Below are 18,257 nucleotides of genomic sequence, written 5' to 3'. Positions count from 1 at the left end.
GCTCTGGAGGGCAGGGCCACGTGCACCTGCTAGTCCAGGGGCCTGCAGGACTTTGCTGAGTGACTGAAACAAACGACGCAGTCTGGGCCTGCCTGCCTGCCCAGCACCCTCTGCTCCAGCCTGAGCGGCGTGGTGCATCAGCTGAGGACTCACATGGGCCACCCTTCTCCTGTGGAGACCGTGAACAGTGTGAGCAGGGCCCAGAGCACGTTGTCGTAGTGGAAGTCGTATTTCTTCCACTGCCGCGGCTGGGCTTCCACGTCCTCCTTCTCGTAATCCAAATACTGGCCCCTGGGAAGAGGGAGCAGAAGGGCTAGAGGTGAAAGGCAAAGGGCCCAGACAGACCCATGTGACTGCAGTCAAACGAGTTTTGGAAAGTGTTGTCCAACCAGTGGTGCTGCGACGACTGGGTGTCCCCAGGCACTAGGATGGGTGACGGGGGTTCCTCCTCAGTCCTCACATAAACCCTGGCTCAAAGTGAATCACAGGCCTAAATGAAAGAGCTTAAAACTGTAACATTCTTAGGAGAAAACACAGGGGCCTGAGATTTGGGAATGGATTCTTAGCTATGGCACCAGAATCATGACCAACAAACAATAGGCACATTGGACTGTATCACAATGTAAAGCTTTTGTGCTTCAAAGGACACCATTGACACACAGAATGGGACAAAATACTTGAAAATCATCTACCTGATAAGGGTCTTGTATCACGACTGTACAAAGGACTATTACAATCAATTATAAAAGAGACAAATACCGCATTGGGTAAAGGAGCTGAATAGACATTTTCCCAAGGACACACAAATGGCCAATTAGTACATGAGAAGATGCTCGAATCATGAGTCATCAGGGCAACACAAAGCAAACCCACAATGAGAGACCACTTCACACCCACTGGGATGGCTGCAACTGATTTTCAAAAAGGAGAACTCACAGTGTTGGTGAGGATGTGGAGAAATCTGAACCCCCACACTGCTGGTGAGAATGTAAAATTGTCCAGCTATGTTGGAAAACAACGTGGCACTTCCTGAAACTGCAGAACAGAGTTGCCACGTGACCCCGCAACTCCACTTGTTAAGTATCCGCTCAAGAGAAACGGGGACATCTGTCCACACAAAACGTGTGGATGTGTTCACAGCAGCACTAACCACTGCAGCCAAATGCCCACCCATAGGTGAACGGCCAACAACACGTGGCCTGTCTACAGAAGGGAATGGGGATGAAGAACTGACACACTACAGCACAGACGACCTTGGAGACCTTGTACTGAGCGGAAGCAGCCAGACGCAAAAAAACACATGTTGGGTGACTCCACCCATGTGACATGTCCAGAAACCACATGCTGTGTGACTCCACCCATGACATGTCCAGAACAGACACCGACAGAGACACAATAGATTAGGGGTTGCTTAGGGCTGCCGATGAGGAGGGAGAGGTAATGGCTACAGGGGACAGGTTTTTTGTGTGTTTTATTTAACTGATGAAAATGTCCTAAAATCAAGTATGGAGACGGTTGCACGTATCTGCGAACACACTAAAAAACAGTGAATTGTACACTTTCAATGAATGAATTATAAGGTATGTGAATTATATCTCAATAAGCTATTTTTATGAAAAAACAAAGAACCCTATTGCAATGGGGAAAGCAAGTTCTCAAAGAGCTGGTGCCGGGCCACTGGCTACCCATCTACAGGAAATTTATCTTCGTCCCTAGCTCACACAACACACTCCAGGTAGATCACTCACGTAAGCGTGGGAGGCAAAAATAAAACTTTGAGGAAAACACAAGGGGGCATGTCCCTGACTTTGGGACAGATTTCCTAAACAGGACGCACAGAGCACACGGTTGGGACTATTACAATCAAGACTTGATCTTGCAAAGACACCACTGACAGAAAAGGATGCCCGCAGAGGGGCACATGTCCATGGTCCACAGATCTGGCAAGGGATTCCTATCGGGATTTGAAAGGAGTCCTACAAATCTACCAGCGAGACAGACACCCTGTCCAGGAAAATGGGCAAAGGCTTGCATACACACGTCCCAGGAAGGGACATCCAAGTGGCTGATCCACCTAGGGAAAGACCATCACACGTACAAAGTTAAACACAGGAACGCTAGGCCCCCTGCCGGCACCAGAAAGGCTCAAGGCAAAGACAGACCAGGGGTACATACAGCAGGGTGAGGACACTGCAGCCCCCTCTGTGCAGGTGGAGGGTAACTTTACGAAGTGCTTGGAGGCACCTGCGAAAGCTGAACCGAATTACAGTCGACAAGCTGGGTGTGCACGCCTCCTGGGGCTGGGCGCCTGCGCTGCCCAAGGGACGGGTCTGCCAACAGTCACAGCAGCACTGCCAATGGGACCCTCACCCTGGGATCAGCCCACCAGCCACCAGTCACAAACACACAAGAAAGTGGTGGCACATTTGCAGACACAACTGGGACCACTGCAGTGGACGATGGGACTGCTCACGCCGCCTGGCTCAGTGCCCACGCCACATGTACCTCCACACTCTCCTAAGGGCGTGTGTCCTGCCTGCTCCACTGTGGGGCCCAGGACTGGAAAGCTGCTCCAATCTGCAGGGCAGAGAGCCCTCCGGCCACACCCAATGGCCCCCCATGAGCTCTAGAGGGGCGCCTGCAGCGGGGGAGCCTGACCTGGGGAGTGGCAGCCTCCGCCCAGCGCCGCCCACCTGCAGTCCCACCTCTCCCCCCACTCACCTGCAGCCTCCCCTCCCCCCACTCACCTGCAGCCTCCCCTCCCCCCACTCACCTGCAGCCTCCCCCCACTCACCTATAGTCCCACCTCTCCCCCGAGTCACCTGCAGCCTTCCCTGCGCCCACTCACCTGCAGCCTTCCCTCCCCCACTCACCTGCAGCCTCCCCTCCCTCACCTATAGTCCCCCTCTCCCCCCTCACCTGCAGCCTTCCCTCCCCCTCACCTGCAGCCTCCCCTCCCTCACCTATAGTCCCCCTCTCCCCCCTCACCTGCAGCCTTCCCTCCCCACTCACCTGCAGCCTCCCCTCCCTCACCTATAGTCCCCCTCTCCCCCCTCACCTGCAGCCTTCCCTCCCCACTCACCTGCAGCCTTCCCTCCCCACTCACCTGCAGCCTCCCTCCCCACTCACCTGCAGCCTCCCCTCCCTCACCTATAGTCCCCCTCCCCCCACCTGCAGCCTTCCCTCCCCCCTCACCTGCAGCCTCCCCTCCCTCACCTATAGTCCCCCTCTCCCCCCTCACCTGCAGCCTCCCTCCCCCACTCACCTGCAGCCTCCCTCCCCCCCCCTCACCTGCAGCCTCCCTCCCCCTCACCTGCAGCCTTCCCTCCCCACTCACCTGCAGCCTCCCTCCCCCCACTCACCTGCAGCCTCCCTCCCCACTCACCTGCAGCCTCCCTCCCCCACTCACCTGCAGCCTCCCCTCCCCCCACTCACCTGCAGCCTCCCTCCCCCCCTCACCTGCAGCCCCCCCCCCTCACCTGCAGTCCCGCTCCAGCTCTTTGGACTCGTCTGTGCAGTAGAAGAACTTCCCTTTGAACAGCTGCACGGCGATGACAGCGAAAATGAACATGAAGAGCATGTAGACCACCAGGATGTTGAGGACGTTCCTCAGGGAATTCACCACACAGTCAAATACAGCCTGTTGGGGACGGGACGGCTCAGAGTGGGGACCCTCAGATGAGGGGGATGGGCGCCGGCTCAGACCATAGGGACCCCAAGCAGGAGTGGGGGCACGGGGTGCTAGCTCAGATCCTCGGGGACCCAAGTAAACGGAGGAGATAGGGTGCCTCGGGCTCAAAACCTCAGGGACCCGAGGCACTGGAAGGGACCAGGCCCTCGGGCCCGTGGCCTTGGAGAGGATCTCTGCCGGCAGCCTTGGCACAGAAAGCTGCCTGATATCACCGTTCTCTCAGGAGGGTCACCTTGGACCTGATGGCATGGGCAGGTGCTAGAAGAGGTGGCCTAGGGCAAGTGAGCCACACAACAAGGACAGCCGGAAGCCAGGCTGACTGCGTCAGGAGGGGCCGACACGGACAGAAAGGACTGGGGACAGGGACGTGGCCAGTCCGCTCCTGCATCGTGCCATGTCATGCTGGGACCCACACAGGGCAGAAAAGGAGCGATGCCCTGGCCAGCTCCGGCACAGCGACACTGGCATGTTCTGTGTCCCAGAAGTGACTGTCACCTGTTCTCAGCACCACCCGCGGGTTTTCCCAACTTCAGCTGCCCTGGAAGCTTGGCTTCCCTGTGGCACCAGCCAGGGCCTGGTCTGTTCCTGGGAGCTGAGGGGACGCCTGTCCTGCTCTAGTGCAAAACCCACAACTAGCTCCTGAGACACTGCCCAGCCTGCTCCAGACCCAGTTGCAGCCTCGGAAATGCAGCCACTGCCCACTCGACACAACATGTAGGGCCACCGGCTGCTTCGGGTCACTGCCCAGCCCCCCCTCCACACAGGGCTCTAAGCAACTGCCTACTGCAGCTCCCATGTCTGGGGTCCCACAGTTTGCATTACACGTGTGCAAGCACACAGAATTTCACAGGCTCAGCTCGGAAACAGCTAGATCTTATCACACACAACTGCGAGTTTGGGTTCACACTCTCTTCTTTATCCAGAACGTCAGCCACACCTCCCTCAGGGCCCCCTGCCTCTAGTGGCAGCCCCTCCCTCAGTACTGCATCTGCTGAGGGACACACCCTGCCCGCCTGGTGTCACCTGCAGGACGCTGCTGGGAATAAGGGCCACAAAGCTGAGACAGCCCAACCCACCCATGCAAGCATGATCTGAGAAAACCCAACGTGCGTTATCCTTCATCCTCGTGCGTCCCCACCCCATGCAGGCAGCTACAGCGGGATAGGGCATTACGTGCACACATGCGCACACACAACACACATGCAGCCTGTGCACACATGCGTGTACAAACACACATGTGTACCCCGCAGTGCACAGCACACAATGTTCACTCACATGTGTGCACCCCAAGGCATGCACACACACCTACACACACATGCAACATCTGCACCGTGCACCTGCATGTGCACGCATGCACGTACATGCACGAGCGCACACACATACATGTGCACACACCTAACACCTGTACACAGCACAGTGCACAGCACAGGCTCACTCACACGTGTGCACCCTGGGTGTACAGGCAAGCACACACCCACACACAGCACACATGCATGTGTACTCATGCCCACACTCACGCACATACCCACACATGTACTCACAGCCCTGCACACTTCTGAAGCCCGAGCCCCAGGGTCTCACCTTGAGCTTAGGCAACCGTTTGATGGTCTTGAGGGGCCGCAGGACACGCAGGACTCTCAGGGACTTGATGGTGTTGATGTCTTTCCCTTTGGAGCCTCTAGAAGGGAGAAGCCACATATGCAGACAGGCAGGACGCACGCCTGTGCCACTCCCATGAAGACTGCTGGGGTCTGGGTCACCCCCCGCCAGGCACTGTGTCTCGGGCCGCAGGGCAAAGGACCCGGGAGCATGGAGGCATCGGCCTCACAGGCACCACAGGCCACTGAGCGTCCTCCCACCGGTGCCGGGCCATGGCCTCACTGAGTGCACAGGACCAGGTGCGTGGCAGGACTTGGTGACCTGGGAGAGCAGAGCTTCCCGATGGAAAGAGCCTATTTGCCCAGACCACGTCAGCTCCTGCTGCCATCCCGGTACTCCCGACACCTACCCTGAACCAGCTTGCTCCAGCCACCAGGCTGAGACCAGCAGTGGGAGTAAGTGGGTGGGGGGGAGGGGCTGCACCAGAATTGCTGAGCCAGCTCAGGGTCAGCACAGGAAGTTAACAAGCAGTGCACCGGTGTCCTGGAACCTCCTGGAAGGTCTGGTTTCTCCCGAGAGAGGGAAGTAAGGGGCACATGTCAAGACCTCCGTGCCTGCCCTCTCTCCGCTGCCCTAGCACTCCTCCAATGGTGGGAAACACAGCAGGACAGGAGGAGGGGAGTGGGGCATCTAGAGGGAGGGGAGGAGGGGAGGAGGAGAGGAGAGTAAGAAAGAGACCAGTCGATGGACACAGAGAAAGGAACACAGAGGCAATGCAAGAGACAAGGGTGAACAGAGAACGGACCAAGGGGAGAGAGGGAGAGGAAGGGAGGGTGAGCTGAGGGAGGGAGGAGGGTGAGCTGAGGGAGGGAGGAGGGTGAGCTGTGGGAGGGAGGAGGGTGAGCTGAGGGAGGGAGGAGGGTGAGCTGAGGGAGGGAGGAGGGTGAGCTGAGGGAGGGAGGAGGGTGAGCTGAGGGAGGGAGGAGGGTGAGCTGAGGGAGGGAGGAGGGTGAGCTGAGGGAGGAGGAGGGTGAGCTGAGGGAGGAGGAGGTGAGCTGAGGGAGGGAGGAGGATGAGCTGAGGGAGGGAGGAGGGTGAGCTGAGGGAGAGAGGAGGGAAAGCTGAGGGAGGGAGGAGGGTGAGCTGAGGGAGGGAGGAGGATGAGCTGAGGGAGGGAGGAGGGTGAGCTGAGGGAGGGAGGAGGGTGAGCTGAGGGAGGGAGGAGGGTGAGCTGAGGGAGGGAGGGGCAGGCCAGCGATTGCGAGTGGAAGTCGGGTCAAGAAAGTTCCAGGCACCAGAAGCAGGCTCAGAGGTCTAGGACCTTTGGGACCAGATCAGGGACCACAAGAGGAAGCCAGAGCGGACCTGGTGGCTCCCTCAGGCTGGCAGACTCTGGGGGCTGGGGAGGCCACCTGCAGAAGCAAGGCCACATCCCACTGAGCAGGGAAGAGCTGCTGAAGGCTCAGGACTGCAGGCCCTGTCCATCCTGCTCTAAGGACACTTTTCCCCAAGTTCAGGGCAGCCCACAGCCCAATGGGCTTTCTTGGGTTCCACCAGGCTCTGGGGAGAGTGAGTTGGAGGCCCAGGCAGCAGCTCCATGGCGAAGGAGAGCTTGGCCGGCTCCTCCCTCTCCCTCAGGACCCTGCTGGGGCTTCTTCCAAGCTCCAGGTGGGAAAGCCTAGTGCCCTGACACCCACCCCCAAACCAGCTTCCACCAGACACCAGCACAGGCAAAGGGGTGACAGGGGACGAGAGGCTGCTTTTATCTCCTTGGAACCATGGGAGGGACCCCCAGGGCCGTGTATGCTTTGAATGTCTAGAGGCCGCACTGCTGTCCTCCAGCTCAGGGTCTTTCTGTTGCTCTGAGACCGCAACTGGATCTCACCCCATCCCCACTCTCACTCCCAGAGTCCCTCACTGGCACTGGAAAAGCTGTCACCTCTTTTATACAGAAAGAGGAGATGCAGGGCGCTGCAAGGAGATGTGGAGAGAAAGGAGGAGGGAAGCTGTTTCTGGAAAGGAACCCACAGGAAAGTACCTCAGGGCCTGGGTCCTTGACCCAGTCTCTAGCAGGCAGTCTGACATCTGCTCACGGGCACCCCCTCACCAAGGGATGACCATGCCCAGCCCCACTCAGCCCCCGCAGAGACCCAGAGGCGAGGCAGGGACTCATGGCCTAAGAATACGGCTCCTGGCAGCATGCAGCCAGAGGGAGGAGGAGGCCCCTGGGGCTGTCAGTGTGCCCGGATGTGGGGCAGTAAGAGGGAACTGAGGGAGGGAGGAGGGTGAGCTGAGGGAGGGAGGAGGGTGAGCTGAGGGAGGGAGGAGGGTGAGCTGAGGGAGGGAGGAGGGTGAGCTGAGGGAGGGAGGAGGGTGAGCTGAGGGAGGGAGGAGGGTGAGCTGAGGGAGAGAGGAGGGAAAGTTGAGGGAGGAGGAGGAGCTGAGGGAGGAGGGTGAACTGAGGGAGGGAGGAGGGTGAGCTGAGGGAGGAGGAGGGTGAGCTGAGGAGGGAGGAGGGTGAGCTGAGGGAGGGAGGAGGGTGAGCTGAGGGAGGGAGGAGGGTGAGCTGAGGGAGGGAGGAGGGTGAGCTGAGGGAGAGAGGAGGGAAAGTTGAGGGAGGGAGGAGGGAAAACTGAGGGAGGAGGGTGAACTGAGGGAGGGAGGAGGGTGAGCTGAGGGAGGGAGGAGGGTGAGCTGAGGGAGGGAGGAGGGTGAGCTGAGGGAGGGAGGAGGGTGAGCTGAGGGAGGGAGGAGGGTGAGCGGAGGGAGGGAGGAGGGTGAGCTGAGGGAGGGAGGAGGGTGAGCTGAGGGAGGGAGGAGGGTGAGCTGAGGGAGGGAGGGGCAGGCCAGCGATTGAGAGTGGAAGTCAGGTCAAGAAAGTTCCAGGCACCAGAAGCAGGCTCAGAGGTCTAGGACCTTTGGGACCAGATCAGGGACCACAAGAGGAAGCCAGAGCGGACCTGGTGGCTCCCTCAGGCTGGCAGACTCTGGGGGCTGGGGAGGCCACCTGCAGAAGCAAGGCCACATCCCACTGAGCAGGGAAGGGCTGCTGAAGGCTCAGGACTGCAGGCCCTGTCCATCCTGCTCTAAGGACACTTTTCCCCAAGTTCAGGGCAGCCCACAGCCCAATGGGCTTTCTTGGGTTCCACCAGGCTCTGGGGAGAGTGAGTTGGAGGCCCAGGCAGCAGCTCCATGGCGAAGGAGAGCTTGGCTGGCTCCTCCCTCTCCCTCAGGACCCTGCTGGGGCTTCTTCCAAGCTCCAGGTGGGAAAGCCTAGTGCCCTGACACCCACCCCCAAACCAGCTTCCACCAGACACCAGCACAGGCAAAGGGGTGACAGGGGACGAGAGGCTGCTTTTATCTCCTTGGAACCATGGGAGGGACCCCCAGGGCCGTGTATGCTTTGAATGTCTAGAGGCCGCACTGCTGTCCTCCAGCTCAGGGTCTTTCTGTTGCTCTGAGACCGCAACTGGATCTCACCCCATCCCCACTCTCACTCCCAGAGTCCCTCACTGGCACTGGAAAAGCTGTCACCTCTTTTATACAGAAAGAGGAGATGCAGGGCGCTGCAAGGAGATGTGGAGAGAAAGGAGGAGGGAAGCTGTTTCTGGAAAGGAACCCACAGGAAAGTACCTCAGGGCCTGGGTCCTTGACCCAGTCTCTAGCAGGCAGTCTGACATCTGCTCACGGGCACCCCCTCACCAAGGGATGACCATGCCCAGCCCCACTCAGCCCCCGCAGAGACCCAGAGGCGAGGCAGGGACTCATGGCCTAAGAATACGGCTCCTGGCAGCATGCAGCCAGAGGGAGGAGGAGGCCCCTGGGGCTGTTGTGTGCCCGGATGTGGGGCAGTAAGAGGGAACAGAGGGAAGGCATTACCCCATGAAGCTCCTACCGAGAGTCCAGCAACAGGGAGACAAAGAGAAGAGAGTCAGTGAGGAGGCACGTACCTCCCGCGGGCTCAGAGGACGCAGGGGCCCGGCCCTCAGCACCTGCTTCCTTGTCTTCCCTGTCCTGCGTCTCATGCCACCACTTACCCGTGTCTCCCCCAGCTGCACCCAGGCCATCCACACATGACTCACCCCCACTGCCACGCAGACTGGGGGAGCCACTCCAGGCCCAGACACAACGGGCTGAGCGTCACTCACTAGGGAACCAGAGAAAATGCCCAACACCCGCTGGATAGATGCCCAGGCACCTGCTGGCTAAGCAACACAGCTGAGGTTGGGGAGCGAAAGTCGAAAGTGGTTGGGAAAGACGGGGAGGGGCAGATGCCAAATAAGCCAGAGGCCTGCCCGCCCTGTTTCAGACCAAAGGCCGCGTCAGGAACAAGCGGGCCTTGAGGTTCTCCCAACCCCACAGCCGGGGCCCAGGCAGAGGGGGACCGGCTCCAAATGCCCCTGGTGCCAGCGCTGCTCCGTGCCCAGCGCCCATCCCACTGCGGATCTGGGGGCTGCCCCCGGTCACATCCAGAGCACGTGTGGGTACTTACGAGAAGGCAAACGCCACCAGGGCCCCACTGACCACAATGAAGTCCAGAATATTCCACAGGTCCCGGAAGTAGGCCCCAGGATGCAGCAGCAGCCCTAAGTCGATCATCTTTGGGAAGAGACACATTTTGGGGTACAGAGTACTTCAGAACAGAGGCAGAGCCAGACCCCAGAGTCGTGGGGTTGGGAGAAGGGTGCCGCTCCAGCTCATGCCCTCCTAGGGATAGGGGATCAGGCCCAGGCACGTCCTCTGAGGTCGTCATGGGCTTTGGACTCCAACTGGGCGGGGGGGCACTGACCCCCAAGATCCCAACATGGTCATGTTGGCTGAGATCCTGCCTGGGCCCCCACCTCCTCTGGAGCCTGGGCTGCAGGCACACAGCCCAGGGTGCCCACACCTGGCCAGACCCTGCATGAGCACAAAGTGCTGGTGGCATCCACAGGGACGTGGTTCTGCCACTCCTAGAGCTCTGACAATGTCTCTAAGCCTGTTTCCACGTCTGTAAACTGTGATGACAACACCTCCGCAAGGAGTTTGCAAAGATAAGGGTGATATGTGGACACACACAATAAAAGCCACCCTGAGTCACATGCACAGCACACAGTAAGCCATACCACAGTCAGATAATGCACACGGATGCACATGCAGACACCTGAACACACAACAGCCACTTGTCACACATGGACAAGGTAGCGATGCCTGGAGCTCAGACAAAACACAAAAGTCTCAGTGAAATGGGGTTCATCTGCCACCAAATACTGGAGCCCTCTGAAAGCAAAGTCTTCATCAGCCCTGTGTGGGCTCTTCCTGTCCAAGTTCCAGCCTGAGCCCTGTCCCCTGCCCAAGGCCTTTCCTCCCTGCGTCCTCCCTGCCAAGGCCCCACCCCCTGTCCGAGGCCCCTCCTCCCTGCCAAGGCCCCGCCCTGTATACAGCATATAAAATGTGGGATTGAGGTTTGCAAAACAAGTTGTTTACTAGTAGGGACAGGACTATGGCTGCACATGTGAGACTGATAAGAGTGAAGTAAAAATAAACATGTCTATGTGTGAAGCTGAGCATAACAAAACTGAGTGGTAAACATGTTCACCAAAACAACTTCTGGTTCTCACCTAAGAAGTAAACAAGTCCAAAGAAAAGAGGATCAAAGCAGACCTCCAGAGCCATGAGTGCCATGAGTGGTCTGACTGTGCGCTCCGGCTAAGACCCTCTGCGAGGTGCAAGCTGCGATACTCCCGGACTCTCGGAAGTTCTTTATTGCAAGACCCACTCGCCTGAGACCCTACGGGGACACAGTCGCCTCTCCCAGACCAGGGACCTCCTCCATCCCGATCTACTTTAGAACTTGGTTCATTATTAAATTCTATTCTATTATGTATAACCTTCTTTGCTGACCAGAGCATTGGCCTCTGGAGGGACACTGGCTCCCAAGTACACCTGTTACTCATCACTCTGTCTGAACCTGAGTGATAGGCCTTTGTTCCCCACTCGCGTCAAGAGTACCACGCAGGGACGTAGGACCCTGCCAAGGTGTTAACGTCCCCTTGACTTTCAGGAAGAGACTGCAGTGTCGCGACTGCCCTCCCAGGCGCTGGCAACACGCCCTGTGGCTGAGGCCCGCCTCCCTGCCGAGGCCCCTCGGGAAGGTCAGAAGCGCGGTGGGGACAAGGCGCTGCAGGCGGGGAGCTGTCCTGAGGCTCATGCGATGCTGGGGTGAGTCCTCAGTGAACGGGGCCTCCTTCCCACAACACACAGTGCACACACAGGGCGCAGTCCCCACAGGCCCTCCTATGAGGTCACGGCCCAGCCCGGGTCGGTCACAGTCACGAGGAAGGATGAGCAAAGCACTGAGGTCGGCCGGCGAGCGCACAGCTCACCTTGATCACCATCTCGAAGGTGAAGACGCCTGTGAAAATGTAGTCCAGGTACTTCAGGGCCTGAAACCAGAAGGGGGGCCACCTCAGGGGCTGCGGGCGGCACCGAGCAGCCGGGGCGTCCCCTGCCCTCCGCTCCCTGACGGCGGCTCACGTTGTTCCGGGGCGAGTCCGTCCGCACAGGGTCCTCAGCGGCCAGGGCGATGCTGCTCAGGGCGATGACCACGAGGATGACCATCTCGAAGTACCGCATGGTGACGACGTAGTGGCAGGCGCGACGGAGCCTGGGGACGCAGGGCGCTCAGGGAGGACCACGCGCGCCCCCTGCTGGGCCCTCCCTTCCCCATCCACTTGGCAGGTGCGTCTCAGGAGGGCGGGCCCTACCCTGGCTGCCCTACCCTGGCTGCCCTACCCTCGCTGCCCCGCAGGACCCAGCTGCCAAGCAGAGGCTCTGGGTGTCATCCCTGACATCTGCCTCCCTTTCCACATCTAAGTTATCATCAAATTCTGCAGATTCTCCCCAACATTTCACTTCTGAACCTCTCCACTATGACTGCCCCATCAAAACAGACCACCTACTAAGGGGTCTGCCTGTCACCAGTCTTCCCACCAAAGGACTCTGCTGAAGGGCAGCCAGGCTGTGTCACCACCTTTCCCTAACTGCTCACAACCTCCTATGCGTCTGGTTTCTCCATAGGACACCTGATAGCCTCCGTGTAAGTCTGTGCCTTTTCACCCAATTCTACCTGCAGGTGCCCTGAGCCCAGCACCACTCACATCTGGACAGCTGCAAATTCTCTCCTCTCTAGAGAGGCTGCTCCCTCTTCACCTTAACTCTCCTCCCCTCAGGTCTCAGCTGGGCCCCAGCCTTCCTCCAGGACAGCTCCCCTGGTTCTCCCCACCTGCTCCCAGACACCAGGACTTCCTTCTCAGCGACTGCAGCCCTGTACTGATTGGGCACACAGCCAGTCCCTCCTCCATGGTCACTGTGACAGCCAGGGGCCAGCTGTGTCCAGCACCATTTCCCTCCCAAACCTAAGCAAAGCAGTACAGGCTCCCAGTACCTGTGCTCAGTGAAGGGGAGGGGAGGAGCTGAGGGGAGAGGCTGCGGGGTGCGGAAGGCAGACGGGCTGGCAGGACGGACAGCCAATGCACAGAGCCGGAACCCTGCTGCCCTGAGCCCCTCCCTCACACATCTGCTCCAACCCCGCCTCCTGCCGATGCCAACCTGACCTTCCCCCTAATTTGGCCCCAACAGCGGCATCTCCACCCCCAGCTCTGTGTTCCCTTAGTGTTGACCCCCATGGGACATCTTCCGTCCTTTCCATATTGGTCTCCTTTTCTGCCTGTCTCTCCCACTAGCAGGGAAGCTTACTAAGGAGGGGGCCCTCGTCTGCTCTGTTCTTTGTGGTGTGTCCCCAGCAGCCTAGAATGCCATCTGGCACATAACTACTGCTTGCACTAATGATGGCAAATGCAATGGTCAGAAATCCATGGTGACTGCGGGGTAGGTAAACAGGCCCACGGATGCCGCACGGGTGCACTCATGGATATGAACGGGGTGTGTGTGCAGAGACAAACAATGGCTACGGCAGGGGTTTAAGCCAGGCTCTGGCACTGTCAGCATTCAAACCCAGGCTCTACCACTCAGCCTGTCTGTGTGTCTGTGGACAAGCCACGACTTCCGTGTCCTCATGTGTAAAGTGACAAACAACCATATGTGCTTGGCGTGCTGCTGTGATATCAGGACATTAACACATGAAGTGCACAGCATCAGAGCCCGGGGGGTCAGCCCCAGCACTTGCTCTGTACCACGGGGTGGCACACAGCACGGGCAGGGCCGGGACTCACAGGTTGGTGGGGCTCAGGCAGAACATGGAGCTGTACGGGACGATGGGTCGGGGGCCACTGTGCGTCACTTCAGCAGCTTCCCCCTCCTTCTTCCCCTCTGCTTGGCCTTCCAGGTCCACGTTGCCACCTGCAAGGACACAGGGCCGCCAAGTTAGGGATGTGGCCACATAAAGGTCACATCACACAGGTCTCACCCAGGCAACAGATGCCCTCCCAGCCCCAACCCCACAGGCAAGTGGACCCACCCAGGAAAAGGTACGTGGCTAAGAACACAGCATCAGAGGAGATGCCCTCCAATCATGTCGGATCATGATGGAGGTAACAGCCAGGACTGCGCCGTCTGTCAGAGCCCCGAAGGGATCCTTCCTCACCTCTCACTTCCCCAGGGTCAAGCACTGTGCCCTGGCTGTGGGTGCCTCTGACCCCACTAGGAGCCAGTGTCTAGGTGTCCCCCTCAGCCCCAGAGACCGGGGCCAGTAGGCTCCCGTCCCTTGGTTCAGGATTCACCCCTCGAAAAAAGATACTACGTGGCTGCCTCTGGGGGACCTTGGCCCTGGACCACAGGTGCACTCCCTCTGAACCAGGCGGTGCAGTCAGACCCCGCCGGGGTCCTCTCCTTCAGGGCCCGAGGGAAGGCCCTGGGACTTACTGTGCCAGGGGCTTACTTCAGAGGGCGCTGGCTCAAGGAGGACTTCAGCACCGGGCGCTGTCCAGCAGGCACCACCCTACTCCCCACTCCTCATTCCCCCTTCCTTAGACCATCCTTGGCTCTCTGCATACCCTCCCCAACTTGGTTCCCACAAGTCACAATCCCCAGGGTCAGAATGACCATGACCTTTGCTCTTCACCATCGGAGTTCCCCACTGGCACCACTGGAGTCCCCTGCCAAAGGCAGAAATTACACCGTCTGCTAAGAAAGCTGGTCTGAAATGCTTATTTAAAGGCCTGAAAAATTCTATCTGTTGATTTAACTTGTAAAACCTGTCTCCTGAGGAAACCAAGGAAGTGCACAAACATCTGCACTCACTGAGGTGGTTGTTGTAAGTACTTTTATAACAACAAAAAGTTATAAAATGTACAACCATAGGGTGTTGACTACATATGCCCGGTGCACATGAAGCATCATACGCTGGATATTAAAAATGCCTACAAATAGTTTAAATGACAAAGGAAGATTCTTACGATATGGTAAGTTAAAACAAAGACAGGCTACATACTTGTATATCCCAGATAAGCTCAACTACAAAAAACAACATATATGGGGAAAGAAAGAACACCGAAATAATAAATGGTGATCTCTGAATGGCTTTCTGAAAGTGATTTTAATTCTTTTCACTATACGTCTAAGATCCAAAAAATGTTCCATGATGATCATGCATTACTCTCAAATTAAGAAACATTTATTATTTTGAAACCATGGCTTTTCAGACTCTTCCACTATAACAATAAAGCAAACTCAAGAATAAATAAAATGGTAAACAAATAAACAAAAAACACACCCCACAAATATGTACTCTATGAAGAGTTCTGCTGCTCAAGAGAAGTGGAACAAAGATGCCAACGCCTGGATGGAAATACTTCTCTTGAAATAGATTTACAACAGCAAGTACGTCAATTAAGTTAAAGCAGACTGAGAAAAAAGGGAGATTGAAATGAGAAAGGACTAAATAAATTCATTGTTAGAAGTTTACTAAAAAAAGCACACAACTTAGCAGTAACAACAATTAAATCACTGAAATAGAAGACAGTCAGCAAGATGGCACAGGGGACTGGCGAAGGGAGGGGACTTCACCAAGAAGCAGTCACGTGCGGACACAGTGCCTTCCTCCGGGTACAGGCACTCACTGGCGGGTACTGCTGTCTCCATTCTCCAGAGTAAGAACCTGAGGCGGAGCTGATAGCACGTGGCCCACCAATGCCCACTGCCAGGCACCGAGTGACTGAGCTTCCTGTTACATTGCTGCCCCCACGGGGTAGAGTGAGGCCAGCCGGTGGCAGTGGCGCCCTGAGCTTCTGGGAAAGCAAATGTAAATGTCCTCTGGCAAAAGCAGCCCCCATCTGACCCATGGAGTCCCCTTCTCAGCTTGAAGGGAATTTAAGCCCAATTGTCTCTGGACATCCATCTGCGGTGTACACAGCCTTTTTCTCCTCCACTTCTGGAGTGGCACCAGCTATGTACCACCCTTCGGAGAACTGAACAAGCAGTCCATCAATCAGTTCATTTTCTGTAGGGCTCAAGTATCTCAGCCCCAGCTGAGAAAAGGTGGGTTAAGGTCAATCATCTATGAACTCCAATTAAAACATCACCAAACATACAGGAAGAACGCTTACCCTACGTGAAAGACAGCAGAAACTACAAGTAACAGATGAGTATAAAAGAACTAAAAATAAACATGTAACAAAATTAAAAATTAATCTTAAAAAAAGAACAAGCAATAAAAGTCTATAAAACTGGCCCAGCATTTCAATGGCCTGTGGCAGAGAAGGTTCCAGTGGACTCATCCTCCCACTGAAAACAAATCTAAGAACTGGACAAAACGCATACCCTAAGGTTTCAGGCACTGGGAGGCAACACCCGGACAAACCAAAGCGGCATCCTGGGGAGCAGGGGACCCCACCTTTTGCCTGAGGCCACTGTCCTATGAGCAGCACAAGAGCAGAAGGCAGCACTCTCACTGGGGAAGGAGGAAAAACTCAGAGTCTGAGGAAAGGAGGGGCGACGCACAGAGAAATGAGTCCCTCCCCAGCCACAGGCAAGCCCCTTCCGGCCTCTGTAGCCGCAGCAAATGCCCTCCAGGAGCCCATCTGGAAGGAGAGATCAGGGCCAAGCCTCGATGCTGGGTGCAAATGCCCAGAGACGTGCCTTCCAGGATTTCTCTTAGGACTGCTCTCAGTTTGGGTCGTCATCTGGTTGCAGCTGCACAGACCATGAATCGTGCTCGCATGCCTGTTTTTCCAAGACCTACTGTCAGTCATGGCATTTTCAGGAATGTGTATGTTATGTTATAGCAGAAATGCCTGTACTTCACGAAGACAGAAAACAATGTTAAAGGAAGGTCTGAGATGCAAGAACAAAAGGTAAGCCAAAAATTAGTAATCCAAGAAACTGAATCTAAATAAACAGTCTCTGTAAAGTCAAAATAATAATGATGACATTGAATCTGCGAGATCAGAGCAGGAGTCCGACGCTGGACAGAGTGATGAGAAGCTGGGAGCGAGGCTGCTGGGCCGAGGGGTCAGTGCTGCTCACAGGGGCTTAGGAAGACGAATGCTAGACTCCCAAGGACTGCCACTAAACACAGAAGTAGAATTCACAGTGTTTACACTACTGGGGGGAACGTGATACGTAAGCAAATAAACAACCAATTATTCAACAGTAAAAATGAAGGAAAGCAGGAAAATGGAACAAAAGTCAGAATCTACAAAGAATGAAGCAAATCCAAGTAAGTAATCACCATACATATAAACAGACTGAACCTGACTACTGACTGACATAGATTATCCAGCTGGGTTTTTAAAAACTACACTTACATGTGCTTTCCAAGAGACGAGCCTAAACTATAAGGCCAGCAAAGGATCAAAAGACAGAAAAAGATAACACGGCAAATGTTCATTTAAAAAGAAAAAAGCTCATGTATATATTCACATCGGAAAAATACACTTCAAGGAAAAAACTCATTATTAGTTCAAGAGAATCACCACAAGATGACAAAAGGTTCAGCTCTAGAAAGAAACAACAATTTTACTCATCTATAAAGTAGCTTAAAACATAGACATTAAACACATATATTTTAATAAAGCGTGTTTTTTTTTTTTTAAAAAAAAAGGAAATAAAAGAAAAAGTCTTCACAAAAGAGATTTAGAAACACAAGTAACAGAGGGATGCTCGCCTGTCTGAGGCCACCTGGTTCCACCTGCGATGTCCTCAGGAGAACACCGCCACAGGTGGCAGAGCTGGGCATTAGGGGATCCACGGGCGGATGGAGTTGTGCAAGCACAGCCCCTCCCATCCCTCACCCTCGACATAAAAGAAGCCCGAACTCTGGCAAAACGTGGTTCCCGTGTCCTCAACCAATAAACCTCTCCTGACTCCAAACTCTGATGTTCTGAGTTTTGGCCTTTCCAAGGATCAGGCGCATGGACCTTGGACGGCTAACACTCATAGTTACTATTTTAGAAACATATGCGACAGTGCATCGTCATCTGTTAGACTATTTTCTTTATTGAGCTGTACATGTCACTATTCCAAATGACTGCATTAAATATATGTGTATATATGTGTGAATAAGAGTGGACAGATCTACCAGGAGAAGGTATACCTCTCTCAATTATCAATGGGTCGATCAGGCAAAATATTAGGAAATATATAGACTATTATGCAATACAGCTAACAAACGATTCAGCAGACAAACATAAAAAGCCCCGATATCCCAAAATTAAAGAAAACATACTCCTTTTAAGCTCGCATGGAACATTTACAAATGTTGGCCACATGCTAAGGCAGAAAGCAGCTGTAAATATGTCTCAAAGGGAACCGCTGTGGGGGCAGAAAAAATAATTTTCCTTCTACCCTTCTAAGTTCTCCTGGCTGGACTAATAATCAAATTAACACAAGACAGATTAACAGGAGAAAATGACCAGATTTATTACATACTGAGGAAAGAGTAAAGAAACAACACGGAGTCACCACAGCCAAGCTAACAAAATTACTTAAGTCCCAATGAGTTTAAACCTGAGGAAGAGATTTTGCTTTC

The 18,257-nt window shown here is 55.4% G+C and overlaps 1 protein-coding gene across 8 annotated transcripts in view; it reads right to left on the bottom strand.

Moving 5' to 3' along the window:
• Positions 1-18,257, bottom strand: part of CACNA1B (calcium voltage-gated channel subunit alpha1 B) — a 168,170-nt gene that overhangs the window by 46,722 nt on the left and 103,191 nt on the right. For all 8 annotated transcript variants that reach the window (XM_074331476.1, XM_074331468.1, XM_074331473.1 and 5 more), the window contains 7 exons: positions 13,504-13,630; positions 11,807-11,936; positions 11,656-11,715; positions 9,783-9,889; positions 5,273-5,369; positions 3,480-3,640; positions 154-291 (listed from right to left, as the gene is read on the bottom strand). In XM_074331476.1, the coding sequence (XP_074187577.1) occupies positions 154-291; positions 3,480-3,640; positions 5,273-5,369; positions 9,783-9,889; positions 11,656-11,715; positions 11,807-11,936; positions 13,504-13,630 (820 nt within the window). The remainder of the gene's footprint in view (positions 1-153; positions 292-3,479; positions 3,641-5,272; positions 5,370-9,782; positions 9,890-11,655; positions 11,716-11,806; positions 11,937-13,503; positions 13,631-18,257) is intronic.

The sequence above is a fragment of the Rhinolophus sinicus genome, linkage group LG04 (genome assembly GCF_036562045.2).
Source record: "Rhinolophus sinicus isolate RSC01 linkage group LG04, ASM3656204v1, whole genome shotgun sequence".
Lineage (NCBI taxonomy): Eukaryota > Metazoa > Chordata > Mammalia > Chiroptera > Rhinolophidae > Rhinolophus > Rhinolophus sinicus.
Note: the sequence above shows the minus strand (reverse complement) of the source record. Positions and strands in the feature narration are given on the sequence as shown.